The 24,335-nt window shown below is 36.0% G+C and overlaps 1 protein-coding gene across 1 annotated transcript; it reads right to left on the bottom strand.

The window, feature by feature from the left end:
* Positions 1-259: 259 nt before the first annotated feature.
* On the bottom strand, positions 260-21,621 carry vax2 (ventral anterior homeobox 2). Its single transcript, XM_051115095.1, has 3 exons — positions 20,903-21,621; positions 17,507-17,694; positions 260-4,701 (listed from the first exon to the last, which is right to left on the bottom strand). The coding sequence occupies exons 1-3, from the start codon at positions 21,150-21,152 to the stop codon at positions 4,213-4,215; spliced, it is 927 nt and encodes a 308-aa protein (XP_050971052.1). The 5' UTR covers positions 21,153-21,621; the 3' UTR covers positions 260-4,212.
* Between the last annotated feature and the right edge of the window lie 2,714 nt (positions 21,622-24,335).

Here is a 24,335-nt window from a genome sequence, read left to right as displayed (position 1 = left end):
TAGAAGAGCAACTTAATGCCTGATCAGTCTAAACTGAGATAATAAATATCCGTATAAATATCGGTATAGTGCTGTTTTGAAGCACTGTGTATGCATGTATATGTATTTAGCAGCGACTGAGAGAGTCAAAAAATGACACACAAGTAGGCAAATTACATAGACATATATTTATATGCATATGAATAAAAACACATGTACATATTGTACAATATCTTGGCTTTTTAGCCAAACCATGAGAAAGGCTCTTTTGCCACAGAACACAAACTTTTTTAAATAAGTGCAAATAGTTAATGAGACAAAGAATTGTAAAGCATTTATATTTTTTTCATTCATTTTTTTCTGTAAGATCACATAATACAACATTAAAATACTGTGCAAAAACTCATATATTTACATACTGTTTAAGTGTTTTCTTATTTGTGAGAAGCTGGTGCCATTATGTCACTTTTTTTAATTATTCTTATTTTTTGACACGGTCACACAAATGCTGTACTGCCAAAGAGCTTATGGCTTACTTACACATAATCTTTGTGCCAGAACAAGAGCACTGACCCTTAACAATGGAAGGAAATATGGAGGTGAGATAAAAAATAAAATCTTTCCACACAATCACCGTAAACTCAAACCACATTTTACAATCATTTCTGTGGCAATGTTATTTATATATACTGTCTTTGCTTGTTCAACATACTGTGAAAACATATTTCAGGCTTATGGTTCACAATTAAGGAGGTAAACAAGTTTTGCAGTGATGGTAAAGGTCTTCAGTACTCCTTTCAATGCCTTTTCAAAAGCTTAATTTCTTAATCTACAACTCTGCTGTTTTTTCAAATGGAGTTGCTCCATTAGTTTTTTTTGCCTTCAGTAATCAACACATCATCATTGTTTTAGGAAACCGAGTGTGTGATGAGTACAGGTGTGTTTTTGTCTCGGAAGCCTCGACTAAATGCGCTTGTGTTATGAGCTGGTGTCTGTCTCAGAGCTTCAGGCTAAATGATGCAGCAGTGAATTATAAATAACGCTTATAGAAAATAACCCTGTTCGACAACAACTCCAACGAGAATTTTATGCACGGTCCATTTGCAATCAAATACCAGATGTATAAGAAGCTAAACCCATGTCCATGCCTTCTTCTGAAAGTAAGGGCAGAGCAACTCAAAGGGAGGACTAGTTTACCCAAAAATGAAATTTCTGCCATCATTTACTCACCCTCAAGACTTTCTTCCTGTCTATGCAAGTACATGGAGTTTTCAGGCTTCAAAAAGCAACTTACTATTGTCGTTACTCTAATACTCATCCAAAATGATCATATGACTTTTAGAAGATTTGGAATACAGAATATCAGTCATTACTTTAATGTTTCTATTTTGTGTTCTTAGAAGATCCAGCATTCCATGGAAGTCGATACAGGTTTTGAAACGACACAAGGGTGAGTTAACTATGCAATTTTCATTTTGGGTTTTACTATTCCTTCAACTGTCCAGTCTACAATACTTTAAGATGATAAAAACAGAAAACTTTTTTTTGCCAAGTAATAAAAATATAAAAATGGTAATTGCAACAAATTCAACTTTTTTTCTTGTAATTGTGAGTTTATATTTCACAATTTAGCCTTTTTTCTCAGAATTTTACATTCAACTTTTTTTCTCTGAATTCTGAGTGTACATCTCACAGTTAACTCACAACTGCAAGACATAAACTCACATTTCTCAAAAAAAGTCAGAATTGTGAGATTTAAACTTGCAACTGTGGGGATAAAAGAATTGTGAGATAAAATTTGCAATTGCCTTTTTATAAGCTTTCGTGTATACAGCAGCTGATAAACTTACAGGCCACTGAATATGCCTATTCACACTTCAAGTGATCAGAAATCATTTTTTAGTGAGAGCTGGAAATTTAGGGGTGTCAGAAACTGTAGAGCAGCAAAGTTAAATGGAGTTCAACTTTATGGAAAACAATAAGCTTTAAAATCATAAGCACTTTCAGCGATTGAAATTGCTGTCAGTGTGAACGCAAAACAACCAAGTGCAAAGGTCTCTTCAGTCTAAAGCAAAGCAAAAAAGCACTTCACATGCTTCAATGCAAAATACAACCCAGCTCGCTTAATGCAAAATAAAAGTCTGAGAAAACAGATTTCAGCTCAACCAGACAGTAATGATTTCGCTCAGCACGGATACATCTATTTTGTGACCTCAAATCTTGTTTGTTGGTGTTTTGTTTTTGTTTTTTTTACCACTCATAGGTAAAACCAAATTTTGTCCTAGTGTGAACAGGCGCATAAGACTGTTTTCATGTGAAATGCTCAGGCCTTTACAAGACACAGGCTACAGAATCATCTTTTGAATTATGAAACGTTTGCATGAGTGTTAGCCTAGCTTTGGTCCACGTCTTCATTGAATCGGTTCAGAAGTTTGGAAGTCATTACAGTGGATGTCTTTGGCTGCCTTTCAAAAACAAAAACGGAATGTTTGGGGAATTTTTAAAAACTGATGCATGCTGTTCTTACTAATGGTAGGTTTTGAGTGAAGAAGACTGGGAAAATCCATTAACGTAAAGTGCATCTGATTCTAGGTCATGAAAAATGCTGAATAATTGTGGGTTGTACTTCTTCAGTCATATTAAAGCATGTGCAAGAGCACCAAACTGACCTAACGGCTCTGACAAGACGCTTAGCATCCATAACTAATACTGACATGGGACGACAAAGGTCATCATTTGGGACGGTGAATTTTTTTTTTTTTTAATTTCACACAAAACAAAAAAAGTACTTTCATAGTATTCGTTAAACAATCTTTCTATCAAAGTAATTTTTGTAAGTGTCTGTTTTGATTCAGTCATGTAAACTGCAGACGGTGTCTGAATGATGTGCACATACTATGAAACTAATTCTATGCATGCTCAATCAGTCATTAAGCATTGTTTAAGATCTCAGAGAATAAAATCAGGTGCTGAAGACTCTGAAAGGTGGTTAATCTTGGAAGTCAATAATTAGCCCTTTGCATCGTTTTGGAAGCAACTCTCTGACAAGAGGAAACATGTTAACTAAGGGCAATGGACCGTTTTCACATTTCTAGCATTCTCAGAAGTCGCCGTAGTTGGGTGAATTTCTACTGTGGTGAGTGGAAACAAGAAGTGTATTTTTTGTGTTCTCATTTGCCCCAATAGTGAAAAGATAGTGTTCTATGACTTTTCAAAAGAGGAGAAAATTGTACAGAGATTGATTACGTTGATCAGAAGAGAGAAAGATGTCAAACTTACTATCAATCCCACTCATCCAGCAGCTTTAACCACTTCTCTGAAGTGTAAGGTCAATGAAAACCTTTATAGATTTACGATGCTGATAACTGGAAACATGTCATCACAGTCTGTGAAAAGGGTCCTTATATTGTTATTGGGCCAATGAAAGCATTGCTTTCAATTGAGAATTTTGTGTGTTAACCAGAGAAGAGACATAGTTTAAAGAGTTGTGCATTGCAACAATGTATCCTTGATGAGAAACACACGTGATGAGCACTTTTAGACGCAATTATTTTGCATTTTGCTGAAGACCTGTGTAATTTTCCACATGCTCAGATTTAATGTCACATCACTGCTAAATGAATAATCATTCGGTCCGTTGAATTCTCATTAAGACCAAGGTCTAGTGCGAAATTAATGCCACAAAAGTTGTCAGTGCCTTGTTATTGTTACTGTACGTGTTTACTTACCTAATTCTCTCATTCTTATACTTTCACACAGACTCACATTTATATCGACAAGAAGCTCCCCAAAGTCAATTAATTTAGAGCAGCATAAAACCGTACCACAATGTTGATAATTTTTTCAGAATTTTTCTCATTTTTTAACACCCATTTGGAAACAAACTTGAGAAATGATTTAGCCTTTTACAGTTACAGTTACATTTACAGCAGTTTCCATCGTTCACAAAGAATAAGTTCCTCACCACACACGTAATGCAAAGATGGAAGGAAACCTGTGGATGACGAAATCCACCGAACACAGCGATGCTTAATTACAGGCTTCGTCCCAAACGCTCACCTCCCCTGGAACGATGGAGTCCGACCGGCCTCGGTTTGGTTGTAGGCACTAGCGCAAGAGAGGCCGTTGTTCAATCTCTTTCTGATAGCTTGCGAACCATCCGGTTGTTCACGGCACAGGTGAGACCCCTGAGACAGGTAGAAGGGGGAAGGTACCAATCGGTTGGCAGTGTTTTTAGGAAACCGTCTTCTTCCCATTTAACTCTCCGTCCTTCCTCTCTATCCTCATGTAGGGCTCGAACGCTGAGGATCCGCACCCATATCCCGATGGCAGTTCGTGATGGGTGCCGCCCAGGAGGGGCATGGTAAAGCAAAGGGAAGGCGGTGGGACCCCGAGGCGCGGCGAGGGCGGGGTGCCGGCTAAAGAAGACAGCGACAGTCCGAACGTCCCGCCCGCTGCCGCCCCGGGAGGCGTGGTGCTGCTACTCACCCCAGAGGAAGTGGATACAGACGGGCTGCCCAAGAGCGAGCCGTTGCCCGGGTGCGGGTGAGTCAGCAGTGGGTTGGGTGGAGGCGCAGGCACAGACAGTAGACGCCCCTGTTCAAGCAGCCGCAGGATGTTGCACGTGGCGAGCGATTCGGAGGTGGACGACGACCGCTTGTCGGTGTCCTTGGTCTGGTCCTTCTTCTGTTTGGTGCGGCGGTTTTGAAACCACACTTTCACCTGTCAAATGAGAGCGCAAGTTGTAAGAGAAATGTATAATATAGCCTTTTGATTCATTAGCTTCACCCTGGTTTCCTCAACAAAAATCCAATAGGATTTTTCCATTGGCTTTCTTGGTCTTGGTTTAAATTTAAATTCCTAAAAATTTGAGTTGAATAGTTTGCTAGAATGCAATTATAAGCACAACGAGGCTGTAAAAGTTTCCTAATGAGTAGATAAGTTTACCAGTTTGACATAATTATGTTTAATGTGCCTGACAATCTCTGTGGGTACACTCTCAGACAAAAGGTACAAAACCAGTCATTGGGACGGTACCTTTTCACAAAGTACACTTTTGTACGTTATTTACCCCTAAAGGGTGCATATTAGCATATTTAAGGTACATATTAGTACATAAATAGTACATATTAGTAACTAAATAGTACATAATAGTATCTAAATGGTAATTATTAGTACCTTTTGAAAGGGTACCACCCCAGCATTAGCTTTTGTGGCTTTTTTTCTGAGTGTAATTGATAATTAGTAGCTTTACATATGTGACCCTGGACCACAAAACCAATCTTAAGTAGCACGGGTATATTTTTATTAATAGCCAAAAACACACTGTATGGGTCAAAATTGTCAATTTTTATCAATATCATCCAAAAATCATTAGGATATTAACTAAACATATTCCATGAAGATATTTTGTAAATTTCCTACCATAAATATATCAAAACTTAATTTTTGATTGGTAATATGCATTGCTAAGAACTTAATTTGGACAATTGTAAAGGCAGTTTTCGCAATATTTAGATTTTTTTTTTTTTTTGCCCTCAGATTCCATCTTTTCAAATAGTTGTATCTCGGCCAAATTTTGTCCTATTCTGATAAACCATACATTAATGGAAAACTATTTTATTCAGCTTTCAGATGTGTAATTCTAATTTCAGTTGACATATCTGACTGGTTTTGTGGTCATATTAGTACCTAGTTTGCAACATTCAGTGCCAAAATGCACTGTTTTTGTAAAGGTAAAGTAAATGGAAGCCAGTGACACCGAAAGTGTCACAAATTAAAGGTAAAAAACAGCCACGTCTACTCCTAAAAAATTAGGGTAGATACAGTGACTTTGGGTCAAAAATTATTTGGACACATGTCTCAAAGCAGCTTCAAATTAATAAGCGGGAAAATAACTGTTAACATTGCAAAATTCACCGATTATGAAACATGTCTATAGCATGTATTTTATGAGTGAAGTCCTTGTGTGTGTCAAATTTAATTTTTAGGTTAGGGTTTGAAACAATGTGTTTTAGCAAGGACCACTGTTTACCACAAAAACAGGGTTTGTCTTTTCCGCAACATCGACACATACGGGATGCTGCACCAAGGCTTCTCCTTATGGCTTCCTTATAAGTAAAAATCAATGAAGCATGTTTGAAAGTGCACTGAACTCAAGCTAAAGCACTGCTGACCTCAGGTTAAAAAGTGCACTGAACTCTGCATGTCCTTGTCCTGCATGTTTAATTGATACAGTGCTGCTTCATTGAAGAGTGTATTCTGGGGTCGACGACGGGTCGAGATCAAGCTCTACTCATAAACAGAGAGAAAATCAGCCCTATGAAAAATGCATTTCATCCTGACCGGGTTTTTACCTGTCACCTGCTGCTTTGTCCCACCCTGGGGACCATAAAGGAGGAGACGCCGCCATTTTCGACCATGCGTACACGCAGACGCATCAACACATCGCAAGCTCTCAGAAATGCACATTCACACTCATTTTCTCACTCTTAATGTTTAGTGCTCTAGAACATGGGATGATTGAAGTTCAGATCCCATCGAGCAGAGCACTTCACACTTGTCTGCTCTATGAGACACTTTTGACGCTTTTTTCTCTATATGGATATGTCCATGCACAAAAAAAGGATTTTAGCTTTGCTGCAATTGCTTTAGACACACGGACGTACAGAACAATAGCCGGAAGACTATAATGGCTAATGATCTGTGCAATACTTGATGCTCGAGGCAGTGTGAATCGATATTTGCAGTTTATTTTACTTCTGTTATGTATTTTAGTGTGAAATAGGATATTTAACAAGAAAAAACAAGGGCAGGACTTCTATTTACATATATACAGCATTCATTAGGAGTCTCTAAGAACGGATGACCCCAAGACCTGTATTGTTTATGGCAGTATGTTAAGCACCTAGTGGTGACCTCCATGACAATGGCAGCTCTTACACTTACAAACACAATCTGGAAGTTAATTTCCATTGTAAACCTAGTAAGACACTAACAGCTGAATAAAACCTGGGCCAGACAGTTTTGCAAGCTGAGGTCTGTAACACTGAGATCATGGACTCGACAAGGCCATTAGTGTGAAGATAATGAGATTGTGGAGTGATCCCATCAAGCTTACATGAGCATGCTGATGCTGTTTTTATGAATAGTATGTGTATGAGAGTTTGCAATGTATGTATTTACATGCTCAGTATATTTAAAACTTTATAAATTGTGTATGCATACTTCAGATTTTGCATTAGCATCTTTTATGTAGGCGCTATAGTGGGCGGAGCCATCTGTTTCAGATTATAAACTCAGCCGTACAGCGACTTTACAGAAAGTAAAAGAAAAAAAAAATTAAAAAATGGGAGAGAAAAGGTGAAAAGCAAATCTCTTTCATCATACATCTACACTATTGGAATGAAATCCTTTTTAATGAGATCGAGGGTTCAATGCTGGGGCAGAGATTACTAAACGCAGGATCTGCATGACCTGGATTTGCTCCCTGGCCCGCGGCATCCCAATCCACTCCACACTCAGAATCAGCACAATGCACTGGTGCAGAACGAGCTCCAGTACGTCAGTTCATCAAATAGTTTTGCCATCCTACTGAAATTGAATCAGTGATGCTGTAATTGGAGCTCCTACATTCTCCACCATGATCTTCTCTGTTTATGTTGTTGTTTTGTGCATGTAGTTATGAATGATGATAATGTCATGAACGGTAGTCAGGGTGAATTGTAAACTAAATTTCACGTGAACAACGAGGTTGTAAGTCTGTTCAGTGGGGCTAGTTCATGAAACATGAGCAGAATGAACTTTGTGAATGAACTGTGTGAATTGTTTCTTATATTTGTACATAAATTGATGCATTTTACAATTTTACATATATTTTTACAAATGATTTACACCCAAATTCGTATATTCTAGAGCAAAGTTTGTCAAGACAAACGATGGATAGATGGATAGAAAGACAGATGCATGGATGGATGGTTAGATAAAACGATGGATGGATGGATGGATGGACGATAGATGGATAGAAGGATGGATGGATAGAACAACTGATGGATGGATGGATGGACAGTTAGATGATAAAACGATGGAAGGATGGATAGACAAATGATAGAAAATTTGATGGATGGATGGATGGATAGAAAAACAGATGGACGGACGGACAGTTAGATAATAGAACGATGATGGATAGATGGATGAATGATAGATGGATAGAAAGATGGACAGTTAGATGGTAGAATGATGGATGGATAGAACAATTTATGGATGGATGGATGGATGGACAGAAGATGATAAAATGATGGAAGCGTGGATGATGATAGATGGACAGAACAATTGATGGATGAATGGAAAGCAGACGGATGGATGGATGATGAATGGATGATAGATGGACAGAACAATTGATGGATAAATGGAAGGCGGAGGGATGGATGGATGGATGATGATGGACTAAACTGATGGATGATTGGAAGGCAGATGGATGGATGATAGATGGACAGAATAATTGATGGATGAATGGAAGGCGGATGGATGGACAGTTAGATGATAGAACAGTGGATGGATGATAGATGGATAGAAAGATGGATGATGGGACGATGGATGGATGGATGGACGGACAGAAAAATGGATGAATAGAACAACTGATGGATGTTGGATGGATGGACGGACGGACAGTTAGACAATAGAATGATGGATGGATGAAAAGAGAGAACAATTGATTGATGGATGATAGATGGTAGAAAGATGGACAGTTAGTTGATAGAATGATGGATGGATGAATGGATGGATAGAACAATGGATGATGATGAAAGAATGGATGGATGGACAGTTAAATGATAAAATGATGGATGGATGCATGCATGATAGATGGATAAAAAGATTGATAGATGATCGAATGGTGGATAGATAATGATAGTTGGATAGATAGAAAGATGGATGGATAAAAGATGGATGGATAGATGATAGATGGATATAAAAATGGATGGATAGAACAATAAATGAAAGAATGGATGATAGATGGATAGAAAGATGGATGAATGCTCGACTAAAAAAAACGTTAAAAAAAAATAAAAAATAAAAAAGTAAAAAACGTTTGTAGCAAAAGAGTGAGATGAGCACCTGACCATCTGCTGATCTTTTTGACATCTTTATTGACCCCGTCCAGACATTAAACTGTCCACTAACTGATCCCACACATGTGATAACGGCATGCAGTGTGGAGTGCGATGTGGCTTTCTTGTTATTCGGTGACTCCTCTGTGACCTCTCTTCTTTAAAGAGCTTGTAGGTCATTAATCTCATGCATCTCTACTGAGGGATTTTTGATTTAGCCGAAGCCTGAGTTGATGTCTTTAGAAACTCTTTTGGAACATATGCCACAACATATGGTTTATTGTGAACATACTCGTGCTGTTATGTCCAGTTAAATGTCATACACACATTCTATAACACGCAGCACACCTGTATTGTAATGTGGAAGGGAAAAGTGGGGGGAAAATGTTTGTACCTTCTCACTTTGTACCTTAGGGTACCTCCCCAGTGAGAGAACTGTACCATTTTTTTCTGACAGTGTACCCAATTACACCTGTTTACCCTCTTTCCCTCGTACCCTGACCCTTGTTGCTAGTTTTACCAAAGCACATGCTCACACAAGTTCAGCCAAGGGTCAACACTGTCTTACCGAGGGCTGGTAGATAGGGCTCTATAATCCTCCTAACAGCGAAAGCATTTGCACTATTATTAGTTCCCTTCCCCCAAGCACTACTGGATGACGCGGCCCATGTGCATATGTGATCAGGCAATTAGGCTTACAGTGTGTGGGCAGATACTGAGAAATTATGCCCTCCCATTGGATTAAAAGGCATCCCTGCTGAACCACAGCACCTCTAGTGGTCAACCTTCAACAGCACAGTCTAACAGCGATTTAGATTTAAATCATTTAAAATTATCTCATGTACATTTAAAACATTGTACCTTGTTATATAAATGTATTAATATTGTTATATGTATTATTTTAAATTATTTATTATACATTTAATATACTATACCTTGTTATATTAATATCATAATATTCTATGCTAATTTATATTGAAAATATATAATTTGAAGAATACTTTATTTTAATATAATAATATTGTTATTAATTTATATTTTAACTATATATACACTATTGCTATATATATAGAGAGAGAGGCTTTTGCATCTGAACTCTTCATATACTATATACTAATATATATATAAATCAAGCACCACTAATGAATATTAACTAGACCTGTCAGATCTTGGAATCTTAAAGCAGAGTTGTAGATTTCTGTTCTCTCTGATCCTATCAGATAATTGTATTACAATCTGGCTGACGAATGACAAACCACAGATTTACATGCAAACACTGCTGGCACCTCAATCCCATCAACCTTTCCGCTCCTCTGAGGCTTGACCAGTGCATGCTGGTTTAAGTCCTAACGTTTTCTCACAGTCGGCTGTCTGCAAAGTATTAGATGCAAAATACAACTGAAACTGACTACTAACATTGTCTCCTAACTTTGTCTCTTTAAGTGCTTAGATTGTCTGAACCACTGTCTTTCTTTCTTTGTTTGTCTCTTGTAGATGTCCTCTTCACACCAGACGTTACGTTACTTTACATGCTGTCTGGGTGTCGAAGAGAACAATGAACAACGAAAGCGTTCGTTAGGTCACCAGCTCAGCAGTGGACATACAGCAAGACACGATTATCAGTGAGTAAAAAGCAACCAGAAGATCCTATCTATCTATCTATCTGTAAATATAATTATGTTACTGGAAGGTTTTTCCTTCTAAAGTTCTTGCTTCAATCACTTACACTTTCTTACACGTTTGTTCATGGCTTACACAATCTTTCATCCATTAAATCCATAGCTTTATCATGGGTGAAAGCAACAAAAGAATGGTACAATGTTTTAAGCGAAGCCCAGGGATCTTGGGAATAAAGACCACACAGTGGAGCCACCAGTTGTTACATTTAAGCACAAAATATTCAGACAAATAAAAGCTGCATTCAGTTCATAAACGTTCATCTATACGTTCTTAGGTGGTTTCAATAATATCGAACACAAAAGCATTAAATGCATTCTCTGAATTAGCTGCGCAGTTAAGGTAATTACTACTTGGTCGTTCTCCCGTGTAAATAGAAAATAAAAAGTTGCCACATTATGCTGATTGGCATTGGCTATTCTTCACCAAACAATGCATTCCCATTTTAAAACCAAGCAAAATCATTTCATATGTGGCAAGTATGAGTCTTTCTGTCCTTGACTGAGATATTTTATTTAAAAAGACAAAGAAAAGAAAAATTGCTAGGCTGTAGCTTGATTAACACAAAAATGCTGAGAAAGACTAGACAGTGTTGAAGTCAACAACATCCCAGTTTAATCTAACATATTTCTAAGTGAAACAAGATGTTTCTGTACCCAAAACATTTCTCTAAACCTTAAGAAAAAAACACAAAAGGCTCAAAAGGGTGTAAAGTATAGCACTAACAAAAGAGAAAAAAATACAAAAATGGTATTCTTACATCATTAGCATCTCCTTAACTGAGATATTTTATTTAGATAGACAAAAGAAAAGAAGAATCACAAGGCCTTTGCTTGGTTTATACAAAACCAGTGAGGAAAATATGGCCAGTGTTGAAGCCAACACCATCCTCAACACACTTCAAATAATCTAACATGTTTATAAATTAAATATTACTGCAAACCCTAATTTAAAGGCATGTTTTTACAAATAAATGTTCCAAAAAGGGTTTTTCACAGCGATGTGTTAAAGAATTATTTTTTAGTAGTTTGAAGAACACCCTACAAATCTGTACAATCTTTATGGAATGGAAGGAGTCCATGGATGTTAAAAATTCTAAATGTAACTAATAAAGAAACTTTATTTTTAAGAGTGTAAAGACAAACACAAAAATGTAAAACAGAATGTTTCTTCACTCAAAATATTACTAACCCTAATTTCAAGGTAAAGGGAAACACAAAAGGGTTAAAAGAGCCAAAAATGACAAAAATTGTATTGTTATATCATTAGCACAAGACTTTTTGTGTGCTCACGTCCGTGCATCGTGCTTTGTGGCAACATGCTGCTGGTTGTTTTGATAAAAAGATTGCACATTGACTCGCTCAAGGCTTTCAGAACTGCCAATTTAATTCTATTAAAGCTGCTGTTTATCACCGCAAGGACCTGCAAATTTAGGCACATTCAGATTTAAATGTTTGCCTGCTTTGTTTGTACATCAACCTCACCCCAAAATCCAAGTATTTATTCAGCCAAACATATTTGCGACCTGAAACTTGCTGCGAAAACCTAATAAATCATAATTTGACTGTGCTGCCTTTCATCAAAAGGTCCTGGTTGAAGTCAAACCCTGCATTCTGTTTATGTATGTTAAGGTCACACTGATGGAAGTGTCTCATTGTGCTCAAATAGAGAAGCGCTGAGGTGAACCGTCACTCACTCGGCTAATAAAAAGCTCTCACTTTAATAAACACAAGGAAACAAAGTGCTGCACAAAACCTGTTTATTTCCTCACGCTTTAAGCGGACGGGTCAGGACGCCACGGCTCAAGACGTTCTTGTTCTTTAATTTATTTTCTGCAAGCCTCTACTTTTGCTCTCATTCAGTGATGCCAAGCCATCAAAGCACAATTGAAATAAGGTTAACAGTTATACTAAAGCCTGAATAAAGGATCCCGTATACAAATTAACAGCAGTATCTCAGATAATAAATATCTAGCAGACATCGGATCTGCTCCATGATCGATGAGTCTACAGGGCCTGAATATCCCATACAGTCATGTGCGGTTCGGATCCCTGCTGTGTTACGCTGGAGCGGGGAGCCACCTGCTGGGGATGGGGTCTGAGGAAAAACCCATATTTTCATGTAAACAAATAGGGAATTCCTATTACTTTGAAATACTGTACATTTAGTCATTTGCCCCATGCGTATAATCCAACACAGACTAAACTGATCACCTGAGAAGCTGCAGGGGAAAAGTTGAGCTGCTTTTAACCCTCACAAGGTGAGTCATCTTCATCCATGACAATGAAATGCAGTTTATCAAGATTAAAAGTTCAATAAACTCATTAAGAGTACATGATTGGCCCCCAAGAGTGATTACCAATGTAAAGAAAAAAAAATATGATAGTATTGTGGTACAGTGATGATGCCATATAGTAGAACTGTGGTACAGAATGCGTATCATGTTCATGCAACATACTATCCAAACATCATTAAAATCAATCTATCTCTATCTGTCTATCTATCTATCTATCTATCTATCTATCTATCTATCTATCTATCTATCTATCTATCTATCTATCCACTCTGACTAGCTACTTCTGATTAATATTATACATTTTCTTTAAATTTAAGGGAAATGGCACACTCTAGTATCTTCTGGTTAAATTCGATCCAGTTTGAAGATAATTTAAACACCCATTCTCTGCTTTCACAAGACTGACCACTTTCTTTATTCCTATTAAATCGAAATCAATTCTGCGGTGAATATAAAGGCTGGACTTAATTATCCCATTCGAATTAAAACAGCAATTGACGTAAGAAATCACGGCTTTTCGAAAAACGTCAAAAAGAAGCTTAATGCATCGTCACGAGTCCTTGAATCCATTTAGAACCACATTGATTGGGTTTGAAGCCAAGACAATCAAATACAGCCTTCGTCGTTTAATTTCGATAGATTTTGACCATTGACATTTTTATGATGTCTGTCATGACAAAGTTTCTTACGCACATTTTGTCTCTTGGGAGATAAGCACAAACTCAAAGACTGTGAAACGTTTATTACGATAGGTTATAAAGAACTGGCCGTGTTATATTCCGGAATTTATAGTACTTTTCTGTACGTTTCATCGCCACTGCAAATGTTTTCACAACCGAGGCGCAACAAGTCGCCTGTGCGCGCCTGACAAGAGATCTCTTTTTCCCCTCTAGTTTTTTGCGTCAGCTGCACAAGTGCAAAACTATGGAGTGCACGATTACATATTTCTGTGCATGAATGTAAATAATTAGTATGTTTTTAGGATTAAATACATTTCGATAAAACTTTATAGAATAATATTGTGAAGTCTTTCAGTATTGTACCTACGGATGCCACTGTGATGTCAAAGGATATAAAAAAAATGCGCATTAATTGTAAAAATATTTATGTAGACACGTGATTATCCAAAGGCTCAAAACGCTGCATGTGCATAACTACAGACTCTTTAGATTAGCTCTAATGTTCTTTCTCTTTCCAAAAAAAAAAAAAGTGGAAATTATATAAAAAGATATTTACATAGATAAATACTGCGGTGGAATAAACTGAAATGCACATTTTGCAGTCGCGTTTTGCATATGTCCGAATAGAAGCTGCTGCACCAAGATAATTTGTATGAGCATAAATGAATATGAATAAGTATTAGCACTCAATCTGTGTTATACATGTAAATTTTAAAAGCAATTTCATTAAAATGAAAATGGTATTTAACATGATTTATTGAGCGTCTCCGAACCCATAAGTTTATCACTTTGGTCACCAGCTGGTTCACAGTTTTACTGTATACAACGGAAATGATTTCAGAGAAACGATATAAGCCGTATATATAATTTTATTTAGACTATTTTTTGAAGAAAAAAAAAAACTTAATGAAAGCGAAATATGCAAATAATTTTCTAATAATGAACTCTCGTACTGCGTCTGATGGTTTTTGGCTCTTTATTCATAAACTGGATTCGTCATATTGAAATGAAGGGTTCGTGCTGCTTTAACAAAACTTTTGATACGATTTAAAGACTCGTTTTTGCCCTGACCACGAGTTCTTCAGACTAGCACCGATGTGGCTTTCAGCGCATTTCTTTAAGTTTTAATTTCAATGAGGAAATGTATAGCCTAACTGAATATTAATGCGCACAAGAATTCTATAGAATACATTATTCTATAGAATATATCTATATTTTGTTTCTATAAGTCATTTTGCGAGAGCCAGTAAAATGCACTGTTCACAGCTGACTTAAGTTCTTGATTTTTTATTTTTATTTTTATTTTTTTAATTCATCGTCAGTATTAAAGCTTGAAGTATGTATGTGTAACTGGTCACAATTTCTCTTATGTTTTTCACCGTTTTAATGACCTAGTTAATTTTGAATAGCCCTGCCGTATAGGAAATAGACGTTTAAGTAGCTACAAATATTTTATGTAAAGGAATCCCAATTAATGTGAGTTTAAAAAAACTGAGTGCATGATATAATGTAGTTTTTAGATGGTCTTAGCATGTCACACAAGCTCCAAAAGTATTTAAAGTCAAATACCAGCGTGTACTCGTCCAAAACATAGCGAACACTCATTTTATCTCTTTCAAGCATAGTGTGTTATATCGATCTTTTAAAATTTCATGTGTTTGTAAGAAATGTATATCATCGCGTTTAACAAATTCAATCATAATTCCAGCTGTAATAATGACATCTGCACAGCGCCCCTAGTGTCACATTTGTGGCCTGCCACAAAAATACATTAAATACATACATTAAAACTAATAAAATAACTTACATTGGTGGGTAATTAATTTTTATTAAAAAAAAAAACACATTTAAATGCACAGTATGCCACTATGCAGATGCATAAGAATTTGGAATATAAGTTTCATTTATTTATTCGTTTCATTAACTTATTACATTTAAAATTGGGTAACAATTCACTAAAGCAGCATAGCATAGTGAAACTGACGGGTAAGAGGCAAGATTTAAAAACCTGACTGCAAACATCATAAATGGCTCCATTAACCTTTTCAAAACGGTTGCCAGCAATGTGATGAAACCATTGTTTGAACTGAACCATGCCAATTTATTATTTACATTGCATTGAATCATCTTTTTCAGATGCAACTTTATGGCGATTTAAGCCCCGAGGTCTGTGCAGATAATATATTGAAATTGCTTTGAAATGACTACATCATTGTCTACTATTTATAAAAGAATACAGCGTTAAACCAAAATTGCTTGCGTTTTGAAAATTGAGCTTTGAAGTCATCATGAATGTCCACATAATACCTTGCGTCTACACACGATTCTGTGTGATTTATTGAGGTAATTTATAAGGTAAATATACAGGATCTTCTCTGTGTGACAGTCTATTTTGAAGACAGGCGTCTGGTAAAGTATTGGATGGCCAATAGGTGGATCCGCGAGTAACGGCTTAGTCGTTTAATTGTATAAATGAATTTTATCCGAGGAACGTTGTTATGCGTTTTTAATCACTCGGATGACCATTTGACCAAATCAAACTTTTAAGTAAATAAAACTTTTAAAACTCCTACAACCTAACTTAATAAATGAATTTAAATAAATGATGAAACAAATCTGAAGTGACGCAGTTCATAGTGCATGAATGATGACTGGACAACTGGGGCCCCCGTTTTTTTTTTTTTTTTTTTTACCACGTCTGGATAAAGAAAGGCTCCGCCCACTAACGCCCACTGTGCGAATACTAATTATGAGTATTGTGTTCATAACAATGGAAGCTGACATTCAGCATTTGCAGACAGGAGATTGGCAACTCTAGCGCACGATTTGACGTCTATACACTCGTTACATTTTTGCCAGTTTGCTATACCATCTGACCGACCATTGACAGTTTCGATAAATTCATTCATTCATTAATTCTTTCTTTATTTTCTTTATATTTACTGAAGTCCCGTTTGAGATCGATAAATTCATATGTTCAGAGTTAACGACAGAACAGGTCAACAAAAACAGGTCGTGTTTTTTATATTAGTTTTGTTGAAATATAACTATTTATTTATTTATTTATTTATACAAACTTTATTTGTCTTTAATCTAGAATTTTTATTTAATCGTTTTTATTTTACTATTGCATTAGACTACATTTACTTTAATATAGCCTTTTTAGGCTTGTTCATTATATTTTTACATGGTGTTATAGTCACGCAAAATACTTATTTAGTTTTATAAGCCAGTTAACATATCTTGTTGTAAACACACTGTAAAAATCAAGAACAATTAGGTCAGTTTTAAATAACAGGCAGTCTTTAAAAGAAATGTTGAGGTATTTTGCGTACTCTGGAAAAAATGCATGTCTTATAAACACTTATTTTTTCAGTAGATTGATGCATTTCACATGCACTACAGTTAATAATCGAATCTAGGTAAAGGTACCGCGCTATACGACACAGTAATACAATAAAAAATCAAACACTTTTAAAATCGAAGAAATAAATACGTCATCTGATCATTTCAAGAGGAATTCTGAAGAATTTACAACACAATCAAATTGCAAACAACTGCAGTAATCAATGTATTTTTTAAAAAATAGCCTATAAAAACAACAATAATAATAATAATAATAATAATAATAAAAGTACACCAAGCATGCAACTAAATATTTCAAAAGCTATTCAAATATATATTTATATTGCATTAAAAAAGCAGCACTTTATTTAAAAGCTAAGCTCACTATTAGCATGCCAGACAAGCATGAATGCGTTTCATACCTGAGTTTCTGAAAGGTTGAGCTGCCTGGCGAGCTCCGTGCGCTCACGTCCGACCACATATTGACATCGCTGGAACTCAAGCTCCAACCGGTAGAGCTGCTCCGCCGTGAACGAGGTCCGTGTGCGCTTCGGCCGGTCTAGATCCAGGCCTTTTGGCAGTACAATCTCCCGAATAGTGCCCTTGGCGTCTGTTAAAGACACACATACATCGCATGATTTACAATGTAATTACCTTGTAGCAAAATCTAACTGATTAATATATTGTAACGTATTTTAAAATATGGATATATGGAATGTGTGTACATTTTGCCAACAGAAAAAAAATGAGAATTTATCAGTTAAACAGACTATGAACTAAGATACAAAGATATGCATTCCGTACGATTTCTAAAGACGCTTGATCATTGATAGTGCGAGCTAGAAATTATTAGTTTAGTGGCCAAAATGTTGAAAATTGTTTAAGGCCGGCAGAGTAGTTTAATCGAGATTTTGCGATTACAACATGCTAAATCTAGTAGACAACACATGAGTTTCCAAATAAGTTGCCAAAGAGGAGCTTTAAACTCCAGTATCCTGTCATTTTCTTTGAATTGGTAATGAGATCGAGTTTAGCAGAAAACACTCTAAAGCTAAGCAAGCAGTTGGTAGTTGCATCAAATTCGGAAGTATTTACAGTACAACATTTACTTTTATGTTCATCCAGGCAGACTAAAGCAGTGTAGCAAGAAAGTATTAGTTTGTAATCACTTGAAGATTATTTTTATTTTTATGAAACATAATCAAGACAATTACACAACATTTTATTGATATCACGACTGACATGCAGCATCAGAAATGATAACATCAGGTAACAAGGTGATAAATATGCCATTATGTTTCACGAAAGAAGTATGCCACATATGTCTTGGTTAATACATTTTAGGGAGCAAGAACTGTAAGTTGAAATGCAACAATTTTTTTTTTTATTACTGTAAGTATATTTTTGATGTATACATTTCATTTTCATGTCACTTTTTTAAATTAAATATCCAGGTTGTTTTGAGTCCTTGTGCATAGGAAACGCCCAGTAAACCCTGGCATAGATTAATTAATTTGAGAAAGATTTCATCAGGTATAGTAATTGAATTATATACAGAACTTCAGATCTAGTATTCCCAATTCCCAGGGGTTAAAGTGGTTTATTGCTGAAAATGAATATACCAACATACAGTGCAAGTCATATTTGACTGCATGTTGTGACTACAACAAGATACCTTAGAAAACATTTATTAGTAAAAGTAAAGCAATATTAGGACTTTAGTCTCAAAGTAAAATGTGCACTATGTTTTGGGGGGGGTTAAAAGTATAAAGTTATACTGCAGTGAGTCATATTTGTCAGGTTGTGACTACAACAAGATACTTAAATCATAGCTTTACTTTTTCAGGACTTCTAAGAAAGTAATTGTAAAATCATAATAATGTGATATGATGTTATTAGAATAGGTTTAATTAGTTCTTTGTTAAAATTATATAGTAAAGTATTTATATTTAACATGACGTTCTGTGCGTCTGTAGCTCCGCCTATCTGTACGTCTGCCTGGCAACCAAGATCACTTGGTTGAACTGTAAAATCACAATGAGATTAATGGCATTTGTTGATATAAAGCGGTAGAATGTTAATGGCGAAACCTTCTTTAATTGCTTTTTTTTTTTTTCCTCGTTGTTTCAAATCAACGCGAGACTATCGGCCCGTGGCACAGACTTGCTGACCTTTCAGTGACCCCGGTTCTCAGAGGACTCGGGCGCATTCAATCGTCAGCTTTAAAAACAAATAGTGACACCGGGGATTGTGGGCTTACAGAGCCAAAACCACTCAGATCCCCTACAGCTCGTCCAATCATAACCCAACTACTAACTCGTCCATTCACTGCCACTATTGCAACACTCCGTGCTCTGACAGTTTGTGTGCATTTAGTTTAATAAACCATGTTGTGAAACGTCATTTAAATTGAAATAAATGCTATTTAAGAGCATGTAATTATTTCCCTGTTGTATATATATCAAATACAATTCTCACAATATATTTATATGGAAAATATTTAATACATTTAATAATATCAAACTCATCACTATGCAGATATTAATTCGGCCAAAAGATGTCATTTTAAAATGTAAAAGTCATTACAGCTACATGGTGCAAACAATTCAGATGACAGTAAAATATTTAGTGCATTGGTGTATTTGTACTATTATAGCAATGTTGGTATCATTTTTATTTTTTTATCTAGATTTATTTTATTTACTTATTTTTTGCTACATGTTGGCTGCTCTTATTGTTTTTAAAACTGAAATAGGAAGACGAAAAATGTGCATAGTAAACATGAATTGTAATTTAAATTTTAGATTTATCGCGACGTGAAAGATTTACACCTCCTGATCGTAAATATAATATCACTTTACCAGAAGTTATTTTACAATCTCATATTCCCTAAATTATGATTTTTAAAAAGGTATTTGCATGGACCTCATTTCTTACTATTTGTTCGAACAGTTATTCCATTTCCTCGGCTTTTTTAACGTGTTTAGTAAGACTTTACCTCTGTAAATATAAAAAAAAAAAAAAAAAAAAAAAAAAAATTCTAACATGAATAGTGTACCAAAAAAAAAAAGTGCTACGCTTTTAGATGGGAGATATTTTCAAGAAATGTAGAACTGCTTTCGATGCGTAATATTTGCATGTTTGTTGTTGTAGTTTTAGCTTTTTTGTTTTGTTTTTTGGCTCTCAAACACTGACATTTGAGGATACACAAAAACTAAGCTCAATACTTATGTTTGATGGCTGTAGTCTGTATGACATTAAATACATAATGCCTTTCATAAATTCCAAACAATATAAAAGACACACCTCTCAAAAATATATATTTTTTTTAAATAAATTGAAAATATTATGTTTTAAATATCTGTAACATTTAGGATATAAATGTATTTTGCATGCATTTAATAGCCATCATTTTAAGATTTTGTGGTGGCCTATTGGGAGCTTATACCTACAATTTTGTGCATACGTTTTTGTATTAATATTTGTCATATTTCATCAAAAGTAAATATTGTAAACTAATCTCAGATATCTTGAAGTGCTTATAATAATACTCACGACCACTGCAAGAACAAAATACACCAAGTACGAAAAAGAAAACGGTTTCGTTTGAAATGAAAGGGAGTCTGTTTAATTTATGAAGTATGCTTTTGTTTTGCTTTTTTACTGAATGAAAATAAAAGAGTCTAACTGGGATAATAGTAAAATATTTTCGTTTTTTTACTGATTTTTTTTTTTCAACCAAATAGGAAGTGATTCAATATTACTGGGAGTTATTTTTTTAGCTCCAGCACATTTACGGTAAATATTCGCTCACTCACCTCTGACCAGAATCCTTCGACAGTAGTCCGGGTCGACTCCTAAAAGTTTATCGTGTCCATCCTCGCTTGATGAAGTCGGTGTGGAAGCCGAAGTCCCCGGTGTGTCGGTAGAACTCTGCACAGGTGACCGGTTCCCCACTTCCGTCCGGCTTTTGGAGTCTCTGCCGCGGTCACGGCACAACGAATTGGATCCACAGTGGTTTCGGTCCTCGGCGATTCCATCGCCCATAGTCGTGGCTTGATCAAACATCTAATAATTTAACTGTTTTGTGTGTTCACTTAGTTTTTTTAGCTGTTGAATAAATAGTCAGAGTAAGTTCTTTCTTGTTAGAAATGGGGAGATTATTCCCAACAAAATAAAAAAAATCAAATTAGAATCCAGCCACAGACTCCAGCGACGGAACCGAGTTTCTGCCTAAATATTTTAGCATGTTCCGGCATCGGGCGTCCATGCAGGAAGAGATGTATGAAGAAGGGAAGGACGGTTGAGGTGGAGGGGGCCCTGTGGGCAAGTGGAGGAACCCTCCTCAGCTATAGGATCGCGCTCAACCCAAAATGCATTCTGCATATATGCGCTGGGTTTCAAGGTCTATGACCGAGGCACTGGGAGGCGCTTCACTGCTTAACCACGTATAAGTAATTCCACACAACAAACATGGATCCGAGCAGCGCAAACTTTCCTTTTTTTCCCTTTTATGACTTATACAGTCGATTTACTCGTTGTCTACACTGGGTGTGTTTTTGTATCTGCTCTGGGCTCTACAGAAGCTCTGGAGAAAGAGCCAGCGGATTTCTTCGGGAGGAGGGGGAAGGTCATTTTTTTTTTACGTGGGACCAATTCAGGAACGTCCTATAATAAACCATAAAATACAAATATGTGGGCAAAATGTGGGTCCGATTAGAATATTTTAAACAGAATCTGAGGGCTACATGCGTTCTATTTAAATATAATTTCCAGAATAGAGTATATATTTGTTACATTGACTGACAGCAGCGACGTCACTTCCGGACTGTAATCAGTCAATCGATTGGTAAACAGAGACGAGTAAAAGCACGAGGTATAGTTTAAACGCCCGTTAGCGTTCAGCGAAATGTGAATGAAACGGTCTTCGTTATCTTTACACTTTATATTTTCGATCGGTAAGTGGATTTAATTACAGTTAGATGTCACTGTTTTAGCCTATATCACAGTTACTTAAATTGCGCTTTCGTAATAACGGCCAAGGCGAATGTAAGCGGACGCATCGTGATTACCCTATAAAGTAAGCGCCTCAAACTATTAAAATCCGGAACGATTAGTTTTAAAAGTTTTAACTAAATCTAAAAGGAAAGGGAAAACACCGAAGGGACTTAATACATAGTCCTTTTCAAACTAAACCAAATATGTTAAAAAGATTTTTTTAATAGCATGATTTTTGCTCGTTTCCCTATTGCTTTGACAAAGTTATTTAATTCTTTACGTTCTTTAAACTCAATATGGACAAATGCTGCGCTAACTTCAGCACAAGTTTAATGTGCATCCACAATAATTGATAGAAAGGAAAGGGGTTCGGTTTGTGAGATGCATTGTAAGTTACACATTCTGTGCGTTATTGTGTAAGTATGAACGAGAGGTTTATTTGTGTTTACCTCGCGGTGCACGAACCGCAGGTGTTCATCTCATCATTGAACCGCTGCCATAATACACAACAACAAAATTAGAATCTTTTATCTGAGTGCGCAATCCCATTACGAAGGCCGCAATGACATAATTGCAGTTTTGCCACTTTCAGCAGTGTTTATCATTCAGTGCCGAAATGGCTCATTATTGAATTCAGCTGCTCAGCACAGATTAAACCGTGAACGGGATGAATGGAACTGTCAGTCACTTCCTCAAACCAACAGTACAGTCAAGAGAGGTTTAATTGCCTGCACTGCTCTCTGGCCCCACAGTCTCACACACGGGCCCTCTCCTCCAACACGCAAATGTTGCAAAACAGCAGATATACCATAAACATAGATAAATACAGACCCTGCCCCCTCTGTTTTTACCGACTAACCCCAAAACATGCTCACCTAAATCAATCAATGAATAAATTTAGGTGTAGCCTAATAATTTGAACAAATGTGCAGTTACACAAATAGTGGCTTTATATGTTTTTACACTCTTAAAAATAAAGGTGCTTTAAGGTTATTCACAGCGATGCCATAGAAGAACCGTTTTTGGTTCCAAAAAGAACCATTCAGTCAAAGGTTCTTTCATAAATAGAACCATCTATTTCTTAACTTTTATAATCTGAAGAACCTTCTTTCGCCGCAAAGAACCTTTTGTGAAACCGAAAGCTTCTTCAGATGTTAAAGGTTCTTTATGGAACCATTTAGACAAAAAAAAAAAAAAAAAGGTTCTTCTATGGCATCGCGAAGCACCTTTATTGTTAAGAGTGTAATATAGCCGATAAGTGTCATCAAGTCTTTCACACAAAAAAATCCAATATCATATTTAGGTAAACAAAAACATAGTAACAGCACACATGTAACCAAAATGTTGAATTGTGTTCTTGACAGTAGGATATTAAAAAGTTAATTAATTAATTAATTAATTTAATAGCCAAGGCTTTAAGGTTTGTGTCTAATGTAATGTAATGTAATGTCCTGGACTTTAAAAAAATGAACTCACTATTGTAAAAAAAGTGGGACAACTAGCCCCGTTCTTCCAGCTTCTAATAAAAGTTCTAAAAAGTTCTCAACGTTAGTATGATGGATAACATGTTTTGTCAAGTAAAATGAAACAAGATTTAGGTCATAAATATAATTTAAATGTGAATCAGCCTATAGGTGCATGAAGTTATAGGCTACCGCATCTAATCCAAGGAAAAAGTGGACCTTAATAGAGGCTACTCACTGTCAACATATTATTTATTTACATTTTCCCTTATTGGATGTATTAGTCGATGATACGAACGCCTAGAACCAAACGTGAAGGATATAATTTAAGTAAATGTAAAAAATATTTTACAAAATTTGTCTTCCAAGTGAACACAACCACAAAAACGTTTAAACTTTAACGACAAACGCAACAGAAAACTTAACACGGAAGCTGCAATAAACCCTTAATAATTTAAGGCGTATTTGGAACAGACTCAGTATGAAAAACAAAAATTAATGTATTTTATCGAAATAAAACGTACCAAAATGTAATACAGTAATTTACAAACAGGTAGGCTATAATGAAAATAAGATCGTTGTGAATTTTACCCGAAAATTACACAGCCGTGTTTTTTGCGATCTTATTTTCGCGAACACGTTTAAGTTACACCTTTCTTGACCTAGAATAGTTAATTAAATTGACGCTTATTATTGTGTAAGTCATATTTTTCGCGCACAGCAGTTTTGCGTGCCATTTATTAATGGAAATTGTGTAACGGTGTATAAATATTAATGTTAGTCAGTTTTG

Source organism: Labeo rohita, chromosome 7, assembly GCF_022985175.1.
Source record: "Labeo rohita strain BAU-BD-2019 chromosome 7, IGBB_LRoh.1.0, whole genome shotgun sequence".
Classification (NCBI taxonomy): Eukaryota; Metazoa; Chordata; class Actinopteri; order Cypriniformes; family Cyprinidae; genus Labeo; species Labeo rohita.
The sequence above is the reverse complement of the archived record's forward strand: the minus strand, read 5'-3'. Positions and strand labels throughout refer to the sequence as shown.